This window comes from Pleurodeles waltl, chromosome 8 (genome assembly GCF_031143425.1).
Source record: "Pleurodeles waltl isolate 20211129_DDA chromosome 8, aPleWal1.hap1.20221129, whole genome shotgun sequence".
Classification (NCBI taxonomy): domain Eukaryota; kingdom Metazoa; phylum Chordata; class Amphibia; order Caudata; family Salamandridae; genus Pleurodeles; species Pleurodeles waltl.
This window is the reverse complement of record NC_090447.1, coordinates 709,971,925-709,997,403: the sequence shown is the minus strand read 5'-3', so window position 1 is coordinate 709,997,403 and position 25,479 is coordinate 709,971,925. Positions and strand designations below refer to the sequence as shown.

Below are 25,479 nucleotides of genomic sequence, written 5' to 3'. Positions count from 1 at the left end.
CCTCAGCAAAACGGACTCTCTACAATGAAATCAAGGTTTAACTTTCAATAGGATAGTGAAGCAAAAACATATTCAGAGAATTAGATTACCTCTATGGTGTAGCAACTGAACAGTCAACTGTGGGCTCCTCCTAGAATATTTGGAGTCTTGTGTTTTGGACGGATAGCAGAAAATATCCACTAAAATCAAGACCTTTTATTTATTTCAGGGTCTTCCTCTACCCCCATCAGGCTTTGAGGCTATACTTCAAATCTGTCACCAGGACCACTCTAGAAAATTGGGAGAGAGCAGCTAGAAGATCAAACTATCACATTCCCCTCATGATACTCACCATTGGTGTGAAATTCATCTTTTAGATTTGCCCTGGAAGAGAATCCATTTGTGTGGGTATCCCAGGGATATATCCGAGTGGGAGTTCTATAAAACGGTACAAATGTTAACTCTTTGAGGCTCTCAAGAATGAATCTAACATTCCTGAGACTGCGGTATAACACTACTATCAGATTAGATATAGGACATCACACCAATCCGTTTAACCTAAAGTTAATAAAATAACCGCATGAATATAAGAGGTAGCTCAGTACCAAAGTCAGGACATAAATTTGATTTCTGAATTATACACATTTATTCAAAACCCCAACACCACAGAGACAACATCGGAACAAAAAAGGTGGAGGAATGAGTTTGGGCAATCACCCATACAAAAGGAATGGGAAAGCATTAATTACACTAGGGGATATAATTTGGTGAGGAACATGCTCACACAGGAGTCCATTTTCAAGCTAGCTCTATACTGTTATTATGAACCAGTTAAACATCATGAATGGAACAAGCACCACCGAACTTGTATTGTTGAGGTTGAGGAGGGACTAGAACATTGGTAAATCTACTATGGCATTGTTCAAAATTACATCTATTCTGAATAGAGGTTTTGGATGCGGCTGATACTGCGTTTCAGACCTTGGTCCCTAGATTTCTGGCTTACATGCTTCAGGGAGTTGCTAACAGGTAGGCACTCCCATTACACTCATTAAAGAGTAGACAATTGTCCCTGGCTCTATGTGCTACAAGTCTCTGGGGAAAGGTAGGGATTCCCAACTCACCAAGTCTCTGGGGAGCAAAGTGGAACGTTATGAGAATGACTGGGCACTATTCACCAACTATCATCGGAGATAAGACAGAAGACATGCTGAAAACTATCCGGCTACATCAAACACAATTACCATAATTAGGATCCTTGAAAGTGGTAGTCTCTGCACGACAACACACAAGGCAATTACCACTTTAGAACATTTCACAGTTGGTAAAGTGGGGCTAATTAGAAGTTGAATCGGTTGTAACGGTTCAGTGTTAGATGATGCAATCAAATATGTAACTCTAAAATTCAATACAAAGATTTAGCCACAATAGATGTTTACTTATTTGAAAAATGAGTAAAAATGATCTTGCTACCATGCTGACTTCAAGCAAATTATGACAACCTATGCATAATATTTAACAATACTTTAATCTTTGCTAATTTTGTATGTATGGATCTAATTATGTAAATGATTTAATGAAATAGTTATTCAGCTGTGATTCCAAGGGACAGTCATAGATAAGGTAAAGGCAAATACCAATCAGAGTACAGGAATGCCACAACAGTACATACAGAAATGGGCAGACCAGGTGCTTTTTTTTTTAAAACTTTGTAAAGGTGCTTTAATCAACCACAGCTACAAAGGTTTTCATCTTTTTCAACTTATCAAGAAAGCATTCTAAGCAATACATAGGAATCAAGATGATGCTAATTATGCGTGGTGGACAACAGGAGTACAGCGTAAAGTGCTGAAGAGGTGGTCACAGCAGAAAAGCATTACAGTCCATTTTGTACTAAATACCAAGGCCTTTGTTTAGTTGACTTTTGTGTAATTGGCTATCAGACTATTTCAATTAGCACTCATTAGATGACGCTTAGATGCAGCGAAAACTCCTAAAACAGGTGAAAGGGAAATTTAGAGGAGGGAGAGAAAGCATGGCAAGTAATGCAGCATTAATCTGTGTGGTACACAATAAATGGGCCCTTTCCATCAAAATGGAAAACAAGCCAGTGGTTGTCATATCAGTAAACATGAAAGATGACAAACAATTCTCAAAAAGAATACAATTTGGAACTAGGACTGCATAAGGACAGGAATAATAGGCTTGTAGAGAAATATATTCGAAAACTGTTACTATGAGAAGACCAATGTCAAAATCATAGAGTCTACTTTTATCAAAGTTTGGCAGTTGAAGTACAAAGGACCTTAATCTTGCCACCTAACAAATGTCTGCAAAACATTTTTGGTACTAACTTCATTGATTTAAGGGGATTTCGAAATGACAAATATTTGAGGTTTATGGTAACCAGGTGACTTGGGCAGATTTACTTAGATTACTTTGCATAGGTACGATCAAAATGCTAACAGCTTGGTTTCTTTTTGTCAAAGCACAAACATATATATATATTCATTCTACCCCCAATTAGGTTTCTATGCGTGCTGGTTTCTAAAAATCGACGATGATGCCCATAGAAATGTTTTATTTGAAGACATTTAATTCCCTTAAATTGATTTAATTGTCGTCTTCTTCCCACCATTTCTTTTGTGTAGTTTTCAAAGTTGCATCCTTTGCAGCGGACTTTGAAGTCTTTTTGCTGCTAGTGCCAAAGTCATAACCTTTCTTTCTTTTTAGAACGGTTTGTTTGCCTTGGTATTTTGAAGGATCTACAAAACCATCATGTTTTCTTTTTGGAACGAACTCTAACGCCTTTTTCCAGTCCCCAGTGTCCTTCAGAGTCAACAAAATGCGAATCATCTGGTCCAGAGTGAGATTTTTAGCACCAATTTCCCACTGCAGGTACTTTTCAAGTGGAAGTCTAAGAGTTGCAAGATTTAAACGCTTTGCATTTGCCAACGATAGCGCAGTCTGCTGACTCTTGTCCACCAAAGAGCCAATTATGTAAACTTTATCATGCTCAAATGTCTTCATTACATTGGGAGAGTCAGCAGTCAAATAAACAAGTTCATGTGCAGGAAAAATATCAATGTGCGACTTCTCTGTACTAGACAAAAACAGTCTTTCCCAAGCACCTTGGTAACGTTTTACTAACTCTTTATGATAAGATCCATCTCTCTGAAGATTGCAGAAATGTATATGGAAAGGGTCAGGTGACCTCCTGTTCCAGCCTTCACTTTCCATTAACTGACTCACAGTGTTCTCCAGTTCCCTTTGCGACATGTAGCTACTGTAGGACATATCAAATATTAATGGCTGGCCAAAAATCATAGCCTGGGCCGCCTTGCTATTGTACTGGTTATCTATATTCTTATGCCAGAACTGCAAGAAATAGGTGTTTCTGATGTCAGTTTCATCTTCTTTTTCTATTGTGTGTTCTGATTCTTCTTTCCTTATTTCCTTCAACTTTTCCTTCTTTTCCTTCCTGGATTTCTTATGACCTTCCTTGATTGATAAGTGTTTTAAAAATTTCTTCCTGGAGGATTTTGTGGGCAGTTCTATAAGTATTCTCAACTGCTCTTCACTGATATTTTCTGGGACCATTTTGCCTGCTAACCTCCACATCTCTACCAACTCTCTCATGGCGGTCAAAGGGTCTTCTTTCTGCTCTAGATGTATTTCGCCATCATCATCAGAAGGGTCGGATTTCGCCAAAGTCTTCCATCCATCTAGGTCCAGCTCCTGAGGAAAGTGTGTCTTGGCTTCTTCTTTCATTAGGCTGAGAGAGAAACACAAAGTTCGACCCATGGTTTGTTGATGTGTCAGTTTAGCAAGAAAACCCTTCCTTGTTCCATCGTGCATCATGGGAGAAAGAGCAGCACCCCGAATGATTGTCCTCAGAAGGGAGCTCAGGAGTGTCATTGTGAAGGACAATGTGGCATACAAAGAAGATTCCTGCCAAAATCGAAAAAGCAAAAAACAAAAAATAAATTAGTACTCACAGCGGCCAGTAAATGTGAAATCAAAGCTGCATCAATTCTAGAAAAATCAAACCATCAAAATACTTTATTCGGTTGATGAAACCATAAAAGCATATGATTTCAAACACAACAAATAGGCTAAAATATCCATTTACCGTTAACCATTTTATTAGTATCAAGATACAAAAATAAACTTCAGCATTTCCAGTGACTTTTTCTACTTCTAAGGGCGCCTGCCAGAAAGCTTGCCATATTAAAACAGAGTAAAGGGCACAACAGCGTTTGTAGGTAAATCAAGGCTGGTCTTACTTGCCAAAACCCCTTTCCTCTGAACAACGGCAGAATATAGCGATGTCGCAAATTACTGGAATGATCGCAAAGCCCAATAAAATGCATAGAGTCTTGGGGCGAGAAGCTGTCACACAAACAGGGCCCCAGGTCTTACACATTACGTTTGCCCTGTGGCTCTGTTAAGATTCTCTCTAAAGCGCGTTAACAGGAAGCAATGCTGGGAAGATGTAACCAAATTCAAGTAAGGCTCCACAGATATATCAGATTTCAGTACAACGTATGTGCTATGAAAATGATTCAACAATTCTCTAGCCCCTCTGTCAGCTTTTGCATTTAAAAAGTTTTTTTTTTTTTTTTTTTTTTTTTAAATCTAGGGCAAATCTTTCCTAGAGCTTTTTTCTGAAAACCCAAATAGGGCTGAGCCCAGTTTCTCCAAGGAATGTTTTAGATCATCAAGCCACAGAATAAAATCACCTTTAACCAAAGAAAGAATCTCAAATGATTGCCTGGTTCACATCTAACTCTGTGCTTGCCCAGATTTTGAACCTTCTAACTAGAGGAGTGTCAACCTATCACAGCTATATACCAACCCCAGTTCTTCATGATCATGAGTTATACAAGTAGCCACCGACTGGGGTACTGACAACAATCTTCTTGCTAAATTATTTTCCACTACTTGGATCCCTCTGCAGCCTTTATATCCCCATAGATCACTACCATAAGCAGGGCTTAAAAAATCTACTCGAGACACTCCCTATAGCAAGTTTTATCTGAGGTCGAGCTATTTTTAGATTCCACTTGACCCCTATGGGTGTTCCGTTGGTCAGAAACCAAATTAACAATTAAGATGCCTTCAAATCTTATTCTTGTCTGTGTTCAGAGACAGAGGTCAAAAGTCAGTTTGTCTTCTTGCAATGCAAATACTTTTCCTTGTGACTGCAGAGTTCCAGGATTTTGAAAGGTGAACTCTGACCTATGTGAAATGAAAGGCTTTTGGTATTTGGTTTTTCCTAACACACAACATTTATATAACCAATTCAACCTTACAAACATTTCAAAATATATTTCAGTAGCTGTGAAAGACAATTTCTGTACTCCTGTGTGATGAAAAACATATTTTAATAGGATGGGAAAAAAGTCAGAACACTTTACTTGGTGATGTGCAAATGATAAAGGTTTTCTGAAACCCAATTTTCACAGATTTTCGTTAATAAAACTATATAGTTTTATCAGTAAAGCTACAAAGCACAAGGGGGAAATGGTTAAACAGGACTATTATTCCTTACCCTGGATATCCCCAAATGTCCTGTATCACCCTGCAAAACAGGCAATGAGGTCCGTTACAGACTGCAAGGTTACTTGGTCTTGCAGCTGATTTTCAGTTCTACTCCCTTTGCTCTTTACTTCAGCAACAAGTCTGAACATGCAGTGACATTAATCTCGGTATTAATTAAGTTTTGAGATTTAAGCTTCAACACTACTCGACTTTAATAGGTCATAAATGAGATTTGATGATAAGGTCTATTGAGCACTCAGGATCCATTGGGCCCCAAAGGTGGCGGGGGTCATCGCCCTTCCATGTCCAGAGCAGCAAAGCTGAGTTTTACCCTGGTAACAATGGCACTTGATTTCTTCCTCTTAGTGGTCAGTTTGGATGGGGAAACAGGGCTAGAAGGCCTCACAAGTGTCAAAGGGAAACCAATACTGGCAGTGGCATTCATATTATTGTCTAAGTAGGTGAGGCTGCAAGGGGCTACTATATCTCCAGTATCACCTAAAGCAATCTTGTGTCAAACTATAATTTCGAACCACTTCACAGCGACCTGCCCCCCCCACCCTGCCTCCCCAAATCCCCCCACCAGTATAGTTCATCTGGCCAAGCAATGACCTGTGCTCAGTTAGGGCAATATCGTTAGACAAGACCCAGATTGCATGTTCCAGTATGGTGTCAATGCTTGTGGGTTTACATGCTGTTTAACCATATGAAGGGCTGAAAGAGTAAATAAGGGCAACAACTCACCAAGGCCGTCTAAAACTAGAGTCATGTGTCAAGAGGGTGGTCCAGCCTGGGTCGTCTTCGGATGGGCTGGGAATGGGCCTAGACTGGCCCGGTTTTTGCCCGGCAGTTATGAAGGGCACTTTTATAGGATACAACATCATTCCCCCTCCTTCTGGGCCACAGGTGTCACCACAAAGTCTACTGGGGGACGTAGTCACTTCCAAGCAGGATGCTCCGACAACGGGCAAAAAAGTCCAGAACAGTGCATCTTGTGCCACTGTGAAGAAGAGTGCTTTTATAGCGCCCAGCATAAGCCCCCTCCTTCTGGGCCACAAGTGTTACCACAAAGCCCGCTGGAGGACTCAATCCCACCCCAGCAGTATGCTCACACCAAGGGCAAAAAGTCCAGAACAGTCCTGAGAAAGTGTCAACTACCCAATTCATTCCCATTAAGAAGAGGGCAAATTGTAGTGTAATGGTCGTGGTCCCATTCCTCAAACGCTTTATGAATATGGTACTTTTTTGTATGTTGCAACATGTGGACGACTGATCAAAGGAAAAGGACATACAACCGTAAACACTTTACGGTAGCGCTTGCACTTTAGCCATCGGCAAGAAAACTGTTTCCTAGTTACACTTCATAAACACAGTATCGACATCTTCTACATGGCTTGTTTAATAAATGTCCCTGAACAATAATCCTAAAATTATTTTTCCCCAAACAGATCATTTACTGGTCAAAACACTCCAACTTCATAGTGAATGGTACAGGATGTACTGAATGGACTTACACCCTTTGGCAGTTACCTACTGATAAAATATATTTTAAAGGCAGAGGGGAGGACTTAATTCAACTCAGATTAAAAAATATGGAATATCACGATGATTGTAGTAATGTAGTAAGTACAAATGAAACATGGGGAACAAAAAGGGTGGTGCGATTAGTTTAGGGTATTTATAGCATGTAGTGTTCACCGAGAATGGCCTCTTGAACTGAAGGGACTGCTGCTTATGCACACAATTTCAGGAAAAGCTAGTTTTTTTATCCTCATCTAATAGCTCGGTGGTTATCCTGGCTTTTGTGGGATTATGGCTAGGGTGGAAAACTGGCCCCACACTGGCTTCCTGAACAAAGAATGCTCAATTTGTGCTAGGTCTATGGAACTACAACATAGCGCAGCTGCACGAACTGGAGACTCTGGTTTGCTAGCAATGGCAGGAATCATGTTTGGAGAAATAAGTTAATGCATCGACCTATGCACCGTACATAACTTGAACATTAATCACTCAGCCACCTAAGTGCTAGTATTGATTGAGAAGCTGAATTCTGCTGTTGCTGAAGTTCTGTTGGCCGACATTTAACGCAACGCACATACAAGCGATTGGCATATTCAATCTGGGTCACTATGATTGCCTGTAGTTTTGATTAGACTACAATATGGTCAATAGTCTTTTCAACACATGCAGATAGATGACCCCCTTTAACATATTAAAGCTTGGATCGTCTAGAGGCAGTTCATCAATGCTGGCAGCTAGATTCTTCACTTTAGAAACGGTCGGTGAGAGAATAAAGCCAGTGTGGCACCATTGCTTCTGAAAGGTCTCTTTATGCACCCACCACCAAAATTTGCTTTGTTTGGATTAAGTTTTAGGAAGGCTGTATTCAACCAACACACCATCTAGCGAAGCAATGGGATAATGGAGAAAAGGCATTCTTAAGACACCTCATACATCATTCAAGTAGCTCTGAACTAGGTCTTGAAAAAGCATAAAATTGCTACCAGAACCGCAGGTCTAGTGACTTGAATAATCTACCTGACCGACCTGTAGGTCGCTTGATCAATAAACTAGTCTCAAATTATGTGATCCTGGGCAAATATTTTATTTCACTGAGCCACCTTTTTCTTCTTTATCACATATGACAGCACCTTCAAATATGTGAATTTAGTGTATCTGCTGTACAAATAAACGTTTTTGTTTGATTTAGTAAACTGAACTTTTGCTTCATGTATAATACAAAAAAAAAAAAAAAAGATCTAGTCCACATACAGGGTACACATTATCTCTGACTAGGCTCTTAGTTCACTAACACTACTGACATCGAGCAGGAGCAGGAATGTTTGTCAGTTCATGTTCAGAAAGTTTCGCTTTTAATAAACATATTACTAAAAGCATGATGTGGTAGCTTACTGTCATTTTCAGTCAGCACGTTTTCCATTGAGATCGGCACAAAATTTCCCAATGACATACATTTTAATAATAAACTATATAGCATACAAAATCTGGTTTTGGAAATCTGGTTTCTGTAAATATTTATCATTTACAAATCACCAAGTAAATACTTGGATTTGTTCTGATTCAATTAAAAATCTTTGTTTCCATTACACTTCTCAATTACAAAAAAAATTTGTTTTCCTCATTGCTGATTTATTTTTAAATATTTGAACTGTTCATTTACAAACTACTTAAATTTTGGGGGTTAGAAAAAACTGGCATCCTAAAAGGCTTCCATTTCATGACTTTCGGACATTTCACTTTAATTTTCTTTCTCTGACAGCGAAGTTAAAGGATTTTGGTAACACCAATCTCTAGGATAATATAAGCAGCAATTTGTAATCAAACAAACTGACATTTGAACTCTGTATCTGAACAGACAGCAAATGTGACAAGATAAAAGGATTTAAATACATTTTTATTGTTCATTCCCTTTCTGAATTAACAGACCACCTGTTCTTTGCCAGCTCCAGGTTACTAGCCAGGTCCTAAAGTTAGCTTGCCCTGATAAAAATCAGACTCAACAGGTCGAGTATTTCGAGGTCTGCTGCATAACTCACTAGGACATCCATGGCACTAGACCAATCTTGTTACACCTCAAACTTTAAATTTACAATCAAATAATGGGCCAAAGTTCCAGACTGCTTGTCTATTTATTCAGGAGGTTTGGTGATGTTATCATTTTAGGTAAATTTACTATAATGTAACAGCAAAATTGTTTTGACAAAAGAGCACTGCATCGTCAGCACCATTTTCATTTTATTTTCCCCCAAACATCTGTTTATTGGTATTTTCAATGTATTATAAACATTATAATTTACATCAGCAATAGGATAACAAATTTGCACAATTACACGGAACTGCTTACGCACAATGAAGAACGGTAGGTGTCAGCCAGCTGATAACCAGCTCTCCAGTCCAAATATCCAGCCTCATTTTACCCAATTGTCACATAGCGAAGGATAACAGACATTACAATTCGAACGAGAGGGTTCATAGCATCTCTAAATCCTGTAGACACCTTGAAGGAGAGCCAACATCCACCTGTCTCTTCAAACCACACCGTAGGATCAGTGTGCTTATACAATGGTTCGCTGGCAGATACATAGTTTTAGCTCCCCACACACAACAATAAAAAAAACATGAGCAAGAACAGCTGTTGTCGTGTTATATGTGCAGTCTATAAGTTGTGATTTAAGCATGCCACCGGAGGTGCGGGATTCACTTTGTGTTATTCTTTCATACCAGTATAGGACGGGATTGAATGCAAGCCATAGATATTTGCCGCCTTGATAACATTCAGCTCCCTTTACCGCACCAAGACCAGGCCGGCCTCTCCGGCACTAATCTTCCCTCACTCCCACTCCCAGTCCAGAAGCAGACGCGCACTCGCCCCAGTAGCTAGTCTGATTCCTCCGCATCAGAGCCCCGACCCACATCCCGCAAGCAGGACTCTAGCTCCTCCCACCTGTCCGATAACGGATACTGGTGCAGCCCTAGTGCGTCTTCTCGCCTCGACGCCACTCCCTCCGCTGCTGCCCACACCCTGAAGATTGTTTCCAGGCCAGCTGGGTCAGCTGACTTCCATCTGCGGGTAATCATCCGCTTAGCCGTTATCGGGCCTAGATCTAGCAATCGCGCCTCAGCTCTATTCTGCCAACCCCTGGGAAAAAGGCCCAGCACACAAACCTCCCAAGTGAGCGGAGCCAGACATGACGTACACTCGGATAAGCAGTCAACCATCGCCCTCCAGAAGCGACGCAGGGACACGCAGGACCATATCATGTGCAGCATATCAGCATCTATGGAAGAGCAGCGGGGGCATGCCACATCCGGATGAGCAAAATACATGTTCACACGAGCCGGAGTAAGATAGGCCCTGTGGATAATATAGAACTGGATCAGGCGAAACCTAGAATTACGGGGAACAATAACGTGTCCAGAAAGGGCTAACCTCCATTTCGTGTCCGTGACTGAAGCGGAGGCATCCCTTTCCCAGGCCGCACACAGTGTATCACATTCCAGGGCTGTATGTACGCGCAACGTGTCAGTGAACCATCTGATCAGGTGTTTCCCCTGCCCCATCATCTGTATGTACTGTACCAGCAAATGCGTGAGAGGGGCCACGGACATGTCACCCCACCTGGATGCTAAAGACCTCAACAGTGAATTGTACAAGAGGTGTCAAATTTATTTTAGGGCATTTCCCCCCCCCCCCCCCGGGGCCGGCTGAGCTAGAGGCCAAAATCCACAGGTAGGCACTTTGCAAAAAACACCTCTGTTTTCTGTGAAAAAATATGTTGTGTCCACGTTGTGTTTTGGGCCATTTCCTTTTGTGGGCGCTAGGCCTACCCACACAAGTGAGGTACCATTTTTATGGAGAGACTTCGGGGAACGCTGGGTGGAAGGAAATTTGTGGCTCCTCTCAGATTCCAGAACTTTCTGTCACCGAAATGAGGAAAAAGTGTTTTTTAGCCAGATTTTGATGTTTGCAAAGGATTCTGGGTAACAGAACCTGGTCAGAGCCCCGAAAATCACCCCATCTTGGATTCCCCTAGGTCTCTAGTTTTCAAAAATGCGCTGGTTTGCTAGGTTTCCCTAGCTGCCGGCTGAGCTAGAGGCCAAAATCCACACGTAGGCACTGTTTTCTATGAAAAAATGTGATGTGTCCACGTTGTGTTTTGGGCCATTTCCTGTCGCGAGCGCTAGGCCTACCCACACAAGTGAGGTATCATTTTTATCGGGAGACGTGGGGGAACGCTGGGTGGAAGGAAATTTGTGGCTCCTCTCAGATTCCAGAACTTTCTGCCACAGAAATGTGAGGAACATGTGTTTTTTTAGCCAAATTTTGAGGTTTGCAAAGTATTCTGGGTAACAGAACCTGGTCCGAGCCACACAAGTCACCCCATCTTGGATTCCCCTAGGTCTCTAGTTTTCAGAAATGCACAGGTTTGGTAGGTTTCCCTAGGTGGCGGCTGAGCTACAGGCCAAAATCTACAGGTAGGCACTTTGCTAAAAACAGGTCTGTTTTCTGTGATGTGTCCACGTTGCGCTTTGGGGTGTTTCCTGTTGCGGGCGCTAGGCCTACCCACACAAGTGAGGTATCATTTTTATGGGGAGACGTGGGGGAACGCTGGGTGGAAGGAAATTTGTAGCTCCTCTCAGATTGTAGAAATTTCTGCCACAGAAATGTGAGGAACATGTGTTTTTTTAGCCAAATTTTGAGGTTTGCAAAGGATTCTGGGTAACAGAACCTGGTCCGAGCCCCGCAAGTCACCCCTCCTTGGATTCCCCTAGGTCTCTAGTTTTCAGAAATGCACAAGTTTGGTAGGTTTCCCTAGGTGCCGGCTGAGCTAGAGGCCAAAATCTACAGGTAGGCACTTCGCAAAAAACACCTCTGTTTTTTCCCAAAATTTAAGATGTGTCCACGTTGCGCTTTGGGGTGTTTCCTGTCGCCGGCGCTAGGCCTACCCACGCAAGTGAGATATCATTTTTATCGGGAGACTTGGGGGAACATAGATTAGCAAAACAAGTGTTATTGCCCCTTGTCTTTCTCTACATTTTTTCCTTCCAAATATAGGAGAGTGTGTAAAAAAGACATCTATTTGAGAAATGCCCTGTAATTCACATGCTAGTTTGGTCACCCCGGAATTCAGATATGTGCAAATAACCACTGCTCCTCAACACCTTATCTTGTGCCCTTTTTGGAAATACAAAGGTTTTCTTGATAGCAATTTTTTACTCTTTATATTTCAGCAAATGAATTGCTTTATACCCGGTATAGAATGAAAACGCACGTCAGGGTGCAGCTCATTTATTGGCTCTGGGTTCCTTGGGTTCTTGATGAACCTACAAGCCCTATATATCCCCGCAACCAGAGGAGTCCAGCAGACGTAACGGTATATTGCTTTCGATAATCTGACATTGCAGGGAAAAGTTACAGAGTAAAACGTAGAGAAACATTTATGTTTTTTTCACCTCAATTTCAATATTTTTCTTTTTCAGTTGTTATTTTCTGTAGGAAACCCTTGTAGGATCTACACAAATGACCCCTTGCTGAATTCAGAATTTTGTCTACTTTTCCGAAATGTTTAGGTTTCTGGGATCCAGCATTGGTTTCATGCCCATTTCTGTCACTGACTGGAAGGAGGCTGAAAGCACAAAAAACTGCAAAAATGGGGTATGTCCCAGTAAAATGCCAAAATTGTGTTGAAAAATTGGGTTTTCTGATTCAAGTCTGCCTGTTCCTGAAAGCTGGGAAGCTGCTGAGTTTAGCACCGCAAACCCTTTGTTGATGCCATTTTCAGGGGAAAAACCACAAGCCTTTTTCTGCAGCCACTTTTTCCAATTTTTTGAAAAAAACGAAATTTTCACTGTATTTTGGCCAATTTCTTGGCCTCCTTCAAGGGAACCCACAAAGTCTGGGTACCTCTAGAATCCCTAGGATGTTGGAAAAAAAGGACGCAAATTTGGCTTGGTTAGCTTATGTGGACAAAAAGTTATGAGGGCCTAAGCGCGAACTGCCCCAAATAGGCAAAAAAAGGCCCGGCACAGGAGGGGGAAAAGGCCTGGCAGCGAAGGGGTTAAACATCCAACAACATAATCACACATTCTAAGCCTCCCTTAGCAGGAGATTGGGGTAGGCCAACTCACTCAGTAAAACAAGCACTTACTAAACCAGTCAACCCAGCCATGGCAAATAACAGAGGGGGGGGGGGGGGGGGAGGCGGCAGCTAACTGCAGTTTTTTAAGCCACAGTCAGTGACAGTTACAATGCCATCGGCTACTTGCATGGTCTACCCATGGGAATTCCTCACGCCCTGCAGCCGAGCCAACTGATGACATGCAGTGAACAGATCGACTCTGTTGCTCAGGCCACCCATGAGCCCCAACCAGGGGGTTACAGCACCGCCGAGTCCACCAAGCAGGTCTCCGCAGGGCCTAAAAAAGCTCTTCTGCTGTGGCAGGAGTCACAGACAGGCATTCCTGAAAACCCAACTCCGAGAGTTGGTCCGGCGTAACCAGCCAGTCGCTGGGAGGCTGTAAAATCTCAGTTTCGGATTCCGACGCAGCTGGCGAGGCACTTATCACTGCAGCCGATTGAATCGCCTTGCGTCGCTCCTGTATGAGCTGTTCCAAGTCAGGTCCATGTGCCGCTGCCTCCGCGGTCACACCACTTCCCTTGCGGCCCCGCCTTGCCCAGCTGCGCCTGCTCCTCGGTGCGGGCGGGTTCCTCTCCTTTTCTCAAACCGAGACCCGTCCAGTCGACTCCAACCACTTCCATGCCTCTTCTGGCGTGGTGAAGAAATGAGCCTTATTCTCAGCCACAATGCGGGGTTTGGTGGGAAACAGTAGAGAGTAGTCCAGGCTCATGGCTCGGAGTCTGCGCTTTAGGTGCATATAGGAGGCCCGGTCTCTTTGCACCGCCAACGTATAGTCCGGAAACAGCATTATTTGTGGATTGTCCACTCAACGCCGCGAGGAGGATCACAGTCGAGTATAATGTCACGGTCCGCATGATGGAGCAAGCAAATTATAAACGGGCGAGGACCGCTTCCCAGAGGCCTGGGCTGCGTGGGGATTCGATGAGCCCGTTCCACCGAAAAGAAAGGAGTCCATGTACCAGCCGGCACCAGTCCTCGGAGCCAGCTCTCTGAGTAGGCCACCGCATCCCGACCCTCCGCTCCCTCCGGCAAACCGATCACGCGTATGTGGTTTCATCTGGTGCAGCCCTCCGCGTCTTCCACATGACGTTCCAGCTCCGCCATTCGCGCTAAAACATCCCCCATCATGGACTCCAAGCGAGACGTCACTGGTGCCAGCTCATCCACTCGCACCTCAATCATACCGGTTTTGTCTGCCAGATTACAGTGGTCAGCATGCAGGAGTACAGGGTCGCTGACCACTTTGTCGATCTTAGCCTCCAAAGATGTGCAAGCCCGCTCCAGCGAGTCCCCAATGCGCTCCACCGTGGCCAGCACAGCATCCAACTTCTGGCTATCTTGCGCTGCAGCTTCTTGTGACCTCCCAACCCCAGTGCCAGAGCGAAGGCGGCCCTTCCCCACCATGACCAGGGCAAGTGCAGGCTCCAACCAGTTCCACTCCACTCCACTCCACTCACCGGTTGTCTCACCACCAGCTCAAAACCCTCCAGCTCGCACTATTGGCTCCGGAAGACCAGGTCAGAGGATTGCTGTAACCAATGCGGCGTTCTCGGAGCAGGTTGGGCCCTCCGAGGCAACCCCCAATTTCTCACCGTGCTCCACCACACTATCACGAGTCCTCCTTGCCAGGCACCAGAGGGGGCCCACGCTCCATCACGCCGTCTCCGTAGCTGGCAGTAATTTCACTCCCCTGCCACCTCCGATTTCAGTCAGAACACCTCACCAGGTCTGCCCCTAGGGCCGGGCCCGCTTGCCTGCACATCCAATACTGCGCTGCGCAGCAGCGCGAGCAGCCTGGCCCACCGCTGCTCCGCCGTCTTCCTCCTGCTCCACGCCTTCAGGGCACTTTACCTCGAACTCGGGCCTCAGATTTTTTAAAGCAATATCTCGTTACATCTGCTGACAGTTCTGGTTGCGGAGATATATAGGGCATGTAGGTTCGTCAAGAACCCTAGTTACAAAGAGCCAATAAAGGAGCTGAACCATGCAATGGGTTTTCATTGTATCCCGGGTACAGACCAATTCAATTGGTGAAATATAAAGAGTGGAAAATAGGTATCAAGTAATCCTTTGTATTTCCAAAATGGCCACAATGTAAGGTTTTGAGAAGCAGTTGTTATCTGCACATCTCTGAATTCCGAGGTCCCCATACTAGCACGTGAATTACAGGGCATTTGTCGAATAGACGTGTTTTTTTTTGTTTTTTTTACACACACTGTCTTACATTTGGAAGGGAAAAATGTAGAAAGACAAGGGGCAATAACTATTGTTCCGCTTTTCTGTGTTCCCTCAATTCCCCCAATAAAAATGGTACCTTACTTGTGTGGGTCGGCCTAGCACCCGCGGCAGGAAATGCAATATAGACATCACATTTTCCCACTGAAATCTGATGTGTTTTTTGTAAAGTGCCTAGCTGTGGATTTTTGCTTCTAGCTCAGCCAGCACCTAGGGAAACCCACCAAACCTGTGCATTTCTTAAAACTAGACACTTAGGGGAACCCAGGATGGGGTGACTTGTGGGGCTATCACCAAGTTCTGTTACCCAGAATCCTTTGCAAACCTCAACATTTGTCAAAAAAAAAAAAAAAAAAAAAACTTTTTCCTCACATTTCGGTGACGAAAGGTTCTGGAATCTGAGAGGAGCAACAAATTTCCTTTCATCCAGCATTCCCACAAGACTCCTGATAAAAATGGCACCTCACTTGCATGGGTAGGCCTAATTCCTGCGACAGGAAATGCCCCAAAACACAACATGGACACATCACATTTTCCCAAAGAAAACTGGCCTGTTTTTTTTGCAAAGTGCCTAGCTGTGAATTTTGGCCTCTAGCTCAACTGGCACCTAGGAAAACCTACCAATCCTGAACATTTCTGAAATCTAGACACCTGGGGGAATCCAGGATGGGATAACTTGTGGCACTCTCACCAGGCGCTGTTAACCAAAATCCTTAGCAAACCTCAAAATTTGGCAAAAACAAAAAACTACTTTTTCCTCACATTTCGGTGCTGCAAAGTTCTGGAATCTGAGGGAAGCCACAAACTTCCTTCCAACCAGCATCTCCCATGTCTACTGATAAAAATGGTACCTCACTTGTGTGGGTAGGCCTAGTGCCAGTGACAGGAAATGCCCCAACACACTATGTGGACACATCAAAATGATCAAATACAAAAATACCTGTTTTTGCGGTTGGGGGGGGGGGGGGGGGGGGGCGGACTTACAGTTCATCTGTGTTTTTCGTCCTGGGCTCAGCAGCTATCTAGGGGAAACCTACCAAACCCAGACATTTCTAAAAACTAGACACCACAGGGAGTCCAGGAAGGTGTGACTTGTGTGGATCCCCCAGTGTTTTCTTACCCAGAATCCTCAGCAAACTTCAAATTTAGTTTACATTTTTTTTTTTTTAAATCACATTTGTGTGTGGGATCACTGCACCGGCACAAATTTCCTACCACCCAACGTTCCCCTTAGCCTCCCGATAAAAATGATACCTCACATGTGTAGTTGGGCCAAGTGCCTGTGACAGGGCAGAGCCAAAAACATGTCAAAATTGAGGGGCAACCAAAGTGGGCCAAAAGTGTTGTGTGAAAAAAAAAAAAAAAGTTTTTGGGCTGACTAGTGGGACAGATTTTTTTCTTATAAAAAAACAAAAAACGGTAAGCTGTAACAACGCTGGGTGGTAGGAATTTTGTGGATTCCTGCAGATTCTGAAAGGTTCCATCACAAATGTGGATAAAATGTGTGATTTCAAGCAAAGTTGGAGGTTTGCAGGGCATTATGGGCAAGGAAATGGTGTGGTGTGCATGTGAAGCACACCACCCTGGACTCACACAGATGTTTAGTTTTCAGATGTGTCTAGGTCTCGTAGATTTTTTTTTTTACATGGCAGCATCCCAAAGTCCAAAAAGTGCAGCCCTCACCATTCCAAGTGGGACGATTTTGAGAGTTAGACAAGATCTCATGGCCCAAATTTTTAAACCAAAACCCAAAATAATCAAATATCTACTTGCTTGGCATTGGATAAGATCTTTTAGTGTGCAGGGGGGGGGAGCTGAAAGACGGTTACCCCCTTCAGTTGGGGTGAGGGCATAACCATGCCCATACTGGTTGCAAGTCACCACCCCACAATTTTCTATTTTTTTCTTTTTTAATTTCCTGGCATCTAGTAGGCTTTCTGCCCGCCCCCCCTTCCCCCCAGTGAGTGGATCGGGGGTAAATGCCACATGGGCAGCACACCTTTGTCCCCATTTATTTGGGGTGGGGGTATGGCCATACCCCCACCCTCTTTTTAAAAAAAAAACATTCTTCCCTGGTGTCTGGGGGGTTTCTGCCCCCTTTGGGGGCAGATGGGCCTTACAAAAATAGGCCGATCTGCCACAAGGGGGTGGAAATGGGCAACAGTAATGTGTCCCCATGGGGAGCGAACCTTGCCCAAGGGGCTGCCCCCCCCCCCCCAAACAAAACACACATATACACCAATCCCTGGTGTCCGATTGGTTTCGCCCCGACCCACCTCCCGGCGGCAGATCAGCCAAATAGAATTAGGCCGATCCGCACTTGAGGGGGGGCAGAAATGGCCTAAAATAAATTTGGCCCCCAGGGAAGCTACCCTTGCCTAAGGAGTCGCTTTCCATCTGTAAAGAAATAGAAAAAAATTGAATGGGAAGCGATTACGTCCGTGGCGGGGAAGGGGTTAATGAACACTGTATCAATAATACCTCATGATCACACAAAGTAGCATGTCAATGAACGGGTCCCACAGGACATCTGTTACATTATAGTATAATTATCCTGGGCCTCGTAGGCATATAGGGTTGCCAAGTAAACCCATGAACTCTGACCTCAAGAATAAGGACACTCCAAAACAACCTCCAGTTAAAGGCTTCTCTGTTTCCAGTCACTTGTCACATGCCTAGGATCACCCAAAAGGCTACTGTCCCCATACACCGGACAAGGGAAAGATGGCCTATTATCCACAAGTGCAGCCCTGTCTGCCTCACACATGTTTGCTTCAATTGACGCCTAAGTCCAGCTCCAAGTGGAGTGCAGTGACTAGGGAAGAGTCCCTTCATCTAAACAATTCACACATAGGCCACACTGTAAAAGCTACAGTCTCCCAATCATGCTCAACAAACTGGGTAGACTCTTGCACCACCCAGACTGCCCAGAAGAGCGCTTCAGGCCACATCAGTGGAATGATACGCTGTAGCAGTAGTACATTTACTACATTTAAGAGTAGGCATAGATAAATTGTACTTGTTTTTGTTTTAACACCATTAAGATTGTTCAGCGAACTATTAATCAGCAGGCCTTCGAAAATCTGCAAAATGAACATTTAAGGACTGTAGACTGGCATGTGACATGGACTGAGGTCCCGCCTAAGAGCATCTCTACAGCATATATTATGATCACAGTATACAGTCTATGTACAGTGCTCATCATAATACATGCATATCTTTCTCCAGTACTGTGTTAGTTCATGGTATTCAATCCAGGCACTGCAAATCCTTTGGTACTTTTTCAGGCAACCTCTGCCTGTGCATATTATCCTTCCACTGCACAAGTCCATGTTGTGGTTTCATTCTGTGTAGGTCGAAGGTGTTGGTGTAGTCTAGCATTGTGTGATATCACTCTTGGTGTGGCACCCAACTATCGAATGATAGACTTCAGAGAACAATGTAGCTGAACACTAGTATAAATATATCCTATACGAGATTTTAAGCTGCACTAGAGAAATCGTAATCCTTTTGTAACTTCTCTAAGGTGAATCGGTAGCACTAGTAAATAAAAGCTAGGCATTAACAATCCAGATGAGAGAGGATTCCTTATTGAATTTTTCTTTTCACTAGTTACAAAATATTTCAACTGGGTCATGTGTCTGGCACATTGAGCTACTTTAGAAACACATTCAAAATTAACTCCACTTGTGTCTTGGAACGGTTACTGATGTCCATTTGTTTCACTCACTGTCCCCTGTAGAAGATTGACCTGGGATTATAACCTGTCCAACAGTAAGGGGCTTTCCCATGCTTCTTATCTCTTAGTGAGTAACCTGGCTGGTGTCAGGGGCTCTCTATTGGGCCACTTGTAGTGACTGGATTTATTTTATAATTTCTGATTAAATTTAATTGCCTGGTTTCAGCAGCAGTATGATGAAACGTGAATTAGACGTACTCAGACCCAATGGTAGCAGCAACAGAACTACATTGGATGGCTTCCTTGAGTGGTAGCGGGGGGACACTGATGAGAAAATTCAGCTGGCCAAAAGACACCTTTCACTGACTCTGGGCAATGTGGAGTTGCCTGCAGTAACTTCAGGGTGTGCCTTTTCGGGATTGGGGACAGTGCTAACTTTCCTTATTGTGTTGTTTTCTTGACTTGAGGGTACTGCTAGAAATTAAAAAGGTTACTTTAGGCAACTGTGTCCTGCTTGTGTTATAGTTGACAGGAGTTTAGTAGAGTTTCTGAGACTAGAGCTGAGACCTATTTTTAAGCCTGTTCATCAGGTTAGTAAGGATACTCCTTCCCAAATAAATAACCCACTTTCTTACAGTGTGCAAAGCAGAAGACAGCATATGTAGAGCTAGCTATGCACATTTCCATCGCACACTGAATACACCTCACACAAAAAAAGGTAAAGCAGTAAAAATGCAAACCTATCTCATAGAACAGGTAGATCATGGGCAGCAGAAGAGGAGGGGCGTGGCTAACCGCCCAAGATGGCGACTGCTTGATCGTGGGGCTCCCGTCCCGAGCCCGCCACACAATCTAATCTGCTGACAACCGGGATATTTATGCACAAATGCAAACAACCGCCGAGGGTGAGGAACAAACAAGGCTCCTGGGGAGAGAGTCTGACCAGCCGATTGAACCCCCTGGAAGCACTGGGGAAGGCGTGAGACGGACGCGGCCTAGGATTAATGGCCACCGGCAGCACAGAGAGCGGAGCAGATCTGGGTGTGGCTGAAGCTAATAACACGCACCAGTTAGCAGAGCATGGGGGATAGGAACAAGCGGCAAGGAGCGGAATTGGAACTGGACCGGTGGGGGAAGCAATTGACCGCTTCCCTACCGGCCTCCTCGCAGAGGTGCTGGGCGAGGCGTCGAGGTGAGATGGGAGAAAAGAGAAAGCACAATATCAAGAAAGACCCCAGAGACAATGAAACAAAGGTGAGGGCCACCTACTTAATATAACTGCAAACGCAGCGGTGGAGGGCACGAGACATGACTGGTAGGGCAGCGGCCCACAACCCCCCCCTAGGAGGCGGCTTTGATGGAACAGGAACATACCCGCTGAAAACACATGCGAAATAAAGGGGCGCTAACAAGATTAAAAAGACTCTAAAACATTGCTCGGCTGAGATCCGAACAGAACCCAACGGTCTGTCTCCCGCGTGACAAGCGCAAAACAATAAAAATGCGCGCCAGAAATAGAGGCTATCATTCATGGACCTCAGCTTGGGGACACAATTATTGTAAACAGTTTATCGACTCTGTCGCTCTGAGCCCTCATTGGACTCCCTAACGCTGCCGACCAGCAGGCATGCGAAGGCATACAATGAATACTTGATCCCCACTACCAACCACAAAGTCTGTATACAGACCTAGCATACATTGTATGCTGGACCCATAGTGTACACCGACGCTCAAACTCAACACAAATTGCACAACTAGCCATGGGCCGCACCAAAGGCAAACACTCCGAAAATGGAGAAGCTTCTGGACCCAACGACCCTACACCAAAAATACTGGTAAAAAACCCTGCAGACAAACTTGATCTTATTCTGCAAGAAATCAAAGACTCCCGGCAAGCAATCCAGAACAGGCTAAGATCTATCACAGCAGAACTGAATATCCTAAGAGATGATCAAAAAAAAATTATCTGACAGAATACAGAATCCAATGTAGCAGAAATACTTCCAACCCATAAAGAAAATAGAACCGCCATTGAACTACTTCAACAAGTGCAAGCTCTACAAGAAAGAGCCGAAGATGGAGAAGGGCGGTCAAGGCGCAATAATATTCACATACTAGGAATACCGGAAGGGAAAGAAGGGAAAAACCCAACACACTACGTGGAGAGATGGCTGAAATCAATTGCCGAGGATCGTCTATCAGTCCACTTTGTGGCAGAGAGAGCACACCGTAACCCAAGCAGGAAACCCCCGCCGGGAGCACCAGCCCGTCCCTTAATAGCGCAGATATTGAACTACAGAGACAGGAATACTATACTACAAATGGCAAGAGAACTGGATCCCATCATAGTAGACAATGCCCGAATTTCCTTCTACCCAGACTATACAATGGTAGTTCAGAAATGCAGAACATCTTTCCAGGGAGTAAAGCAAAGACTCAGAGCAGAAGGTGTAACATACGCCCTCCTATTCCCGGCCAGAATGAGAGTCTCATATAACCAAAAGACTCACTTTTTTGAGACTCCAGACCTGGTGTGTGCCTGCTGGATGAGACCTTCCCACAGTCAAAAACTAGAGAACCAGGTGATGCACCCCTCACGAGACAAGATCACCAACCCCGCAAAGACAAGCGAAGCAGACTGCAAACGCAGGGGAACAAAACTGGCCCGACACTCCAACAAGCGCTGGAAGGACAAAATGACGCGATACAATCAGCATACTCCCTACAAGAGGCGAACTCCCCTCTAGGTGATGGGGCCTCGTCGAAGGACAGCACCGTGGCGTCGGACTCAGAAGGGAGCCGGACGCTATTTCCTGCAATTACCCCACAGACAGTACGAGATCTGTGTTGAGCACTCCCCTCAATGCTAGAAACTAGGCTATACCCATACTCTGCAGGGCCTAAGGCCTTCCTCCAAATGGCGGGCTCGGGCGGTAGAGCTCCGCGGTCTCCCTAATCCACAAAATAACCCGCTATCTACGGGCAAGAACTATAGACCTCACATCTTGTACTGTCCCACTGCGTAGGCTTCTCACTATCCGTATGCTTTTGTTATAATATGATAGTTATGTACTACAGAACGGTTTGACAGAGCCGGTTTGCGCTCTGCCTGGTATTTCAGTTAAGAAACGGAATTGTTCACTGTTACACACAGTTGTCATCTACAAATAATCTGCATATACTAAATACATAGGGGACACCAGACATGGAGAGTCATGGGAGGGATGAAGAGGCCAACACCACAGAATGGCTGCACAGTATGAATACAACATTGTTACTTGGAATGTAAGGGGAATGGGAGCCATACAAAAAAAGACATAGAATACTGGCCCAATTAAACCGCCGAAAAATACTCATTGCTTATTTACAAGAGACCCATCTTACCACCCACGAAGTTTCAAAACTCCGCAAGAAATAGAGGGGGCAATTTTTGCACACATCATACTCGGCCGGGGTACCCTTTGAAGTACTAGATACTAAAATAGACGTGGAAGGCAGATATACTCTAATTAAGGGCAACCTAGACAGAAAACCCATAGTAATAGGTAGTATCTACGCCCCTAATGTTGGACAAGATGCATTCCTGGAGAGACTATCGAAGACACTGCTACAATGGGCACATATCCCGTGGATACTAGGGGGAGACATTAGCGCAATACTTGATACCAGCTAAGATCGTAGTACCCCACCACTCTCCAGGACGAACAACCAAAAACAAGCGGAAGCGCTAAAAGCTTGGATGCAGGGCTGGTCACTTATAGATGTATGGCGGGCCAAAAAATGCTGGTATGAGGGAATACTCCTTTTACTCCCATCCACATAAAGTCCACATACGACTAGATCGTATGATTTGCACAACATCGTTACAGACACAAGTGACTAAGACCACATACCTGGGAAAGACGCTCTGACCATAAACCCTTAGAACTGACCATATTATGGGGTAGGTCGTCTACACCTATCCCTACATGGCGATTACAGCCAGTAATGCTGGAGGACACTCCTCTGAGGGAAGAAGTGAGTCACTAATTATTTTAAAAACAATACGGGACCAGTGTCTTCCCCACTGACTGAATGGGAAGCATTCAAAGTAGTGATAAGAGGTACATTAATGAGCAATGTATCGGGAGTACGGAAAACACTGATGTGAGAACTGCAACAGGTAGAGAACCGACTGAGAATACTGGAAAACGAATCAATAGCACAGCCCCACAAAGCCCAACACTTACAGGAAGCAAGAACCGAACACACACACCTTCGAGAGACTGAGAAAAATTGACCATGCTAAGTATAGGGAACGAGAACACAGCGAAGGAGACAGGGCGGGTGCACTCTTGGCATAATTGATAAGGGATGATCCACCCCCTACTCCTATAATAGATATCAACACCCCACACCAAGGAAATATAACAACACAACTAGAAATCAACAATGCATTCTGAGATTATTACACAGCCCTATACTCCGCCCCACCATTAATGGAGAGAGCAGAAATTAATGCCTTTCTAGCTAACATCGAACTCCCAACACTAAATGAAGAGGCCAGAGAGAAACTAAGCACCCAAATAATAGTTTCTCGTATCTCTCCTTGCGTTAAGAACATGGCACGGAACAAGACACCGGGCTCGGATGGACTCCCATCCGAGTTTTACTCCACATACAGCACGCAGCTGGCCCCACACCTAGAACGACTATATGAAGCCTCACTGACAATGGGACATCTCCCAGATACTACCAAACAAGCAATAGTGACGTCCCTACTAAAACCGGGTAAGGACGCAACGGACATCTCATCCTACAGACCACTATCCTTATTGAATTCGGAGAACAAGATCTTAGCAAAAATATTAGCGCAGAGACTTCTCAGCTATATCAGTGGCCTGATCCACACGGATCTATGTGGTTTCATCCCATCCAGATGCACCTCCCTCAATATTCGCCACTTGTATCACGTAATGGACGTGGCCAGGAAGGGACTTCCACACGCGGGGGGCCTCTCACTAGATCTGCGGCAGGCTTTCGACTCCTTACATTGGGATTATATGCTGGCAGTGCTGGAAAAATTTGGGATTCCACTGGAATACACAAAATGGATCAGTCTCTTGTATGCTGAACCAACGGCAAGAGCACGCACAGGACAGAATATATCTGACGCATATCGGGTAAATAGAGGCACTAGGCAGGGATGTCCTTTGTCCCCCTTATTATTTGCCCTGGCAATAGAGCCCCTGGCTCAACTTCTAAGACAAGACCGCAGAGCATAGGGAATAGACATAGAAGATACAAAACATGCAGTCTCATTATATGCAGATATTATTATATTATATATTAAGGATCTTCGACAACCCCCCGACACAATAGCATTGATCTTCCAGAAATTCACACCATTGTCAGGACTGGCTATTAATTTTAGCAAATCTATAGCATTTACCTTCCATGAATCAAATGATGATAGTGCAATACCATTTGGAGAACAACAACTACAAAAGGCCACAAGCACATTCCGCTATCTAGGCATCCAGATATATTGCACCTCGACAGACCTACTAGAGGGGAACCTAAAGAAAGCCATGTCCACACTAAGACCACAGATACAATTCTGGATCACGCTGCCAATATCGATAGCGAGCAGACTAGCCCTGGCAAAAATGGTAATGCTACCCCGCCTCTTATACTTCTTCACAAATTTACCAGTAAGAGTACCAGAATCCTACTTCAAAACACTCAATTCGATGTTATTAGATCTTATATGGGGAAAAGGTAGACGTCAAATAAGTTTGCTGAAACTGCAGATATCCGTGGACCAAGGGGGCATGAGTGCGCCGTATTTTAAAGCATACTGCATAGCAAGCCAGCTTCAGTGGCTGGCATGCTGGCTGGCCAGTCGCAACCTCCAAGAAATAGAATATACCCAATTAATGTTTGGCAAGGGCAGCATACATGCTAGGCTGTGCCCAGGAGACCAGATCCCTGGAAACATACCACTTCTTCTAGGGGTGGCCCTGCAGTATTGGAGATTATCACTAAAATATACCTCTGACGAACTCCCCTACTCTCCCAATATACCACTGCTGGGACTACCAGTTACAGCAGATACCTTAACCCACAACACACTACTCAGCTGGGCACAAGAGGGAATAAACACAGTTGGTGCTCTATTTAAAGACCGGTCACTGCTTAACCACACAGACTATATCCATGAACACGGTTTTCCCCCCTCAAGCTTTCTACTACACGCTAGTATCACACACTACGTCAAGAAACACTGGTACACAGACAATAAGGAGACTCCTACACATGATCTTGTCATTGCTATATACACTGTAGGGCAGGGTAAACACTTAATAAAATGGCTATATAGGGGAATCAGAACTCACTTGG

At 44.4% G+C, this 25,479-nt stretch overlaps 1 protein-coding gene across 2 annotated transcripts in view; it reads right to left on the bottom strand.

The window, feature by feature from the left end:
* Window positions 1–601: 601 nt before the first annotated feature.
* TRMT10C (tRNA methyltransferase 10C, mitochondrial RNase P subunit) overlaps window positions 602–25,479 on the bottom strand; it is a 58,439-nt gene continuing 33,561 nt past the window's right edge. The window contains exon 2 of one of the 2 annotated variants that reach the window (XM_069204862.1): window positions 602–3,930. In XM_069204862.1, coding sequence (XP_069060963.1) covers window positions 2,593–3,897 — 1,305 coding nt within the window. In that variant the 5' untranslated portion in view covers window positions 3,898–3,930 and the 3' untranslated portion in view covers window positions 602–2,592. The remainder of the gene's footprint in view (window positions 3,931–25,479) is intronic. The other variant, XM_069204863.1, reaches the window with a different exon arrangement.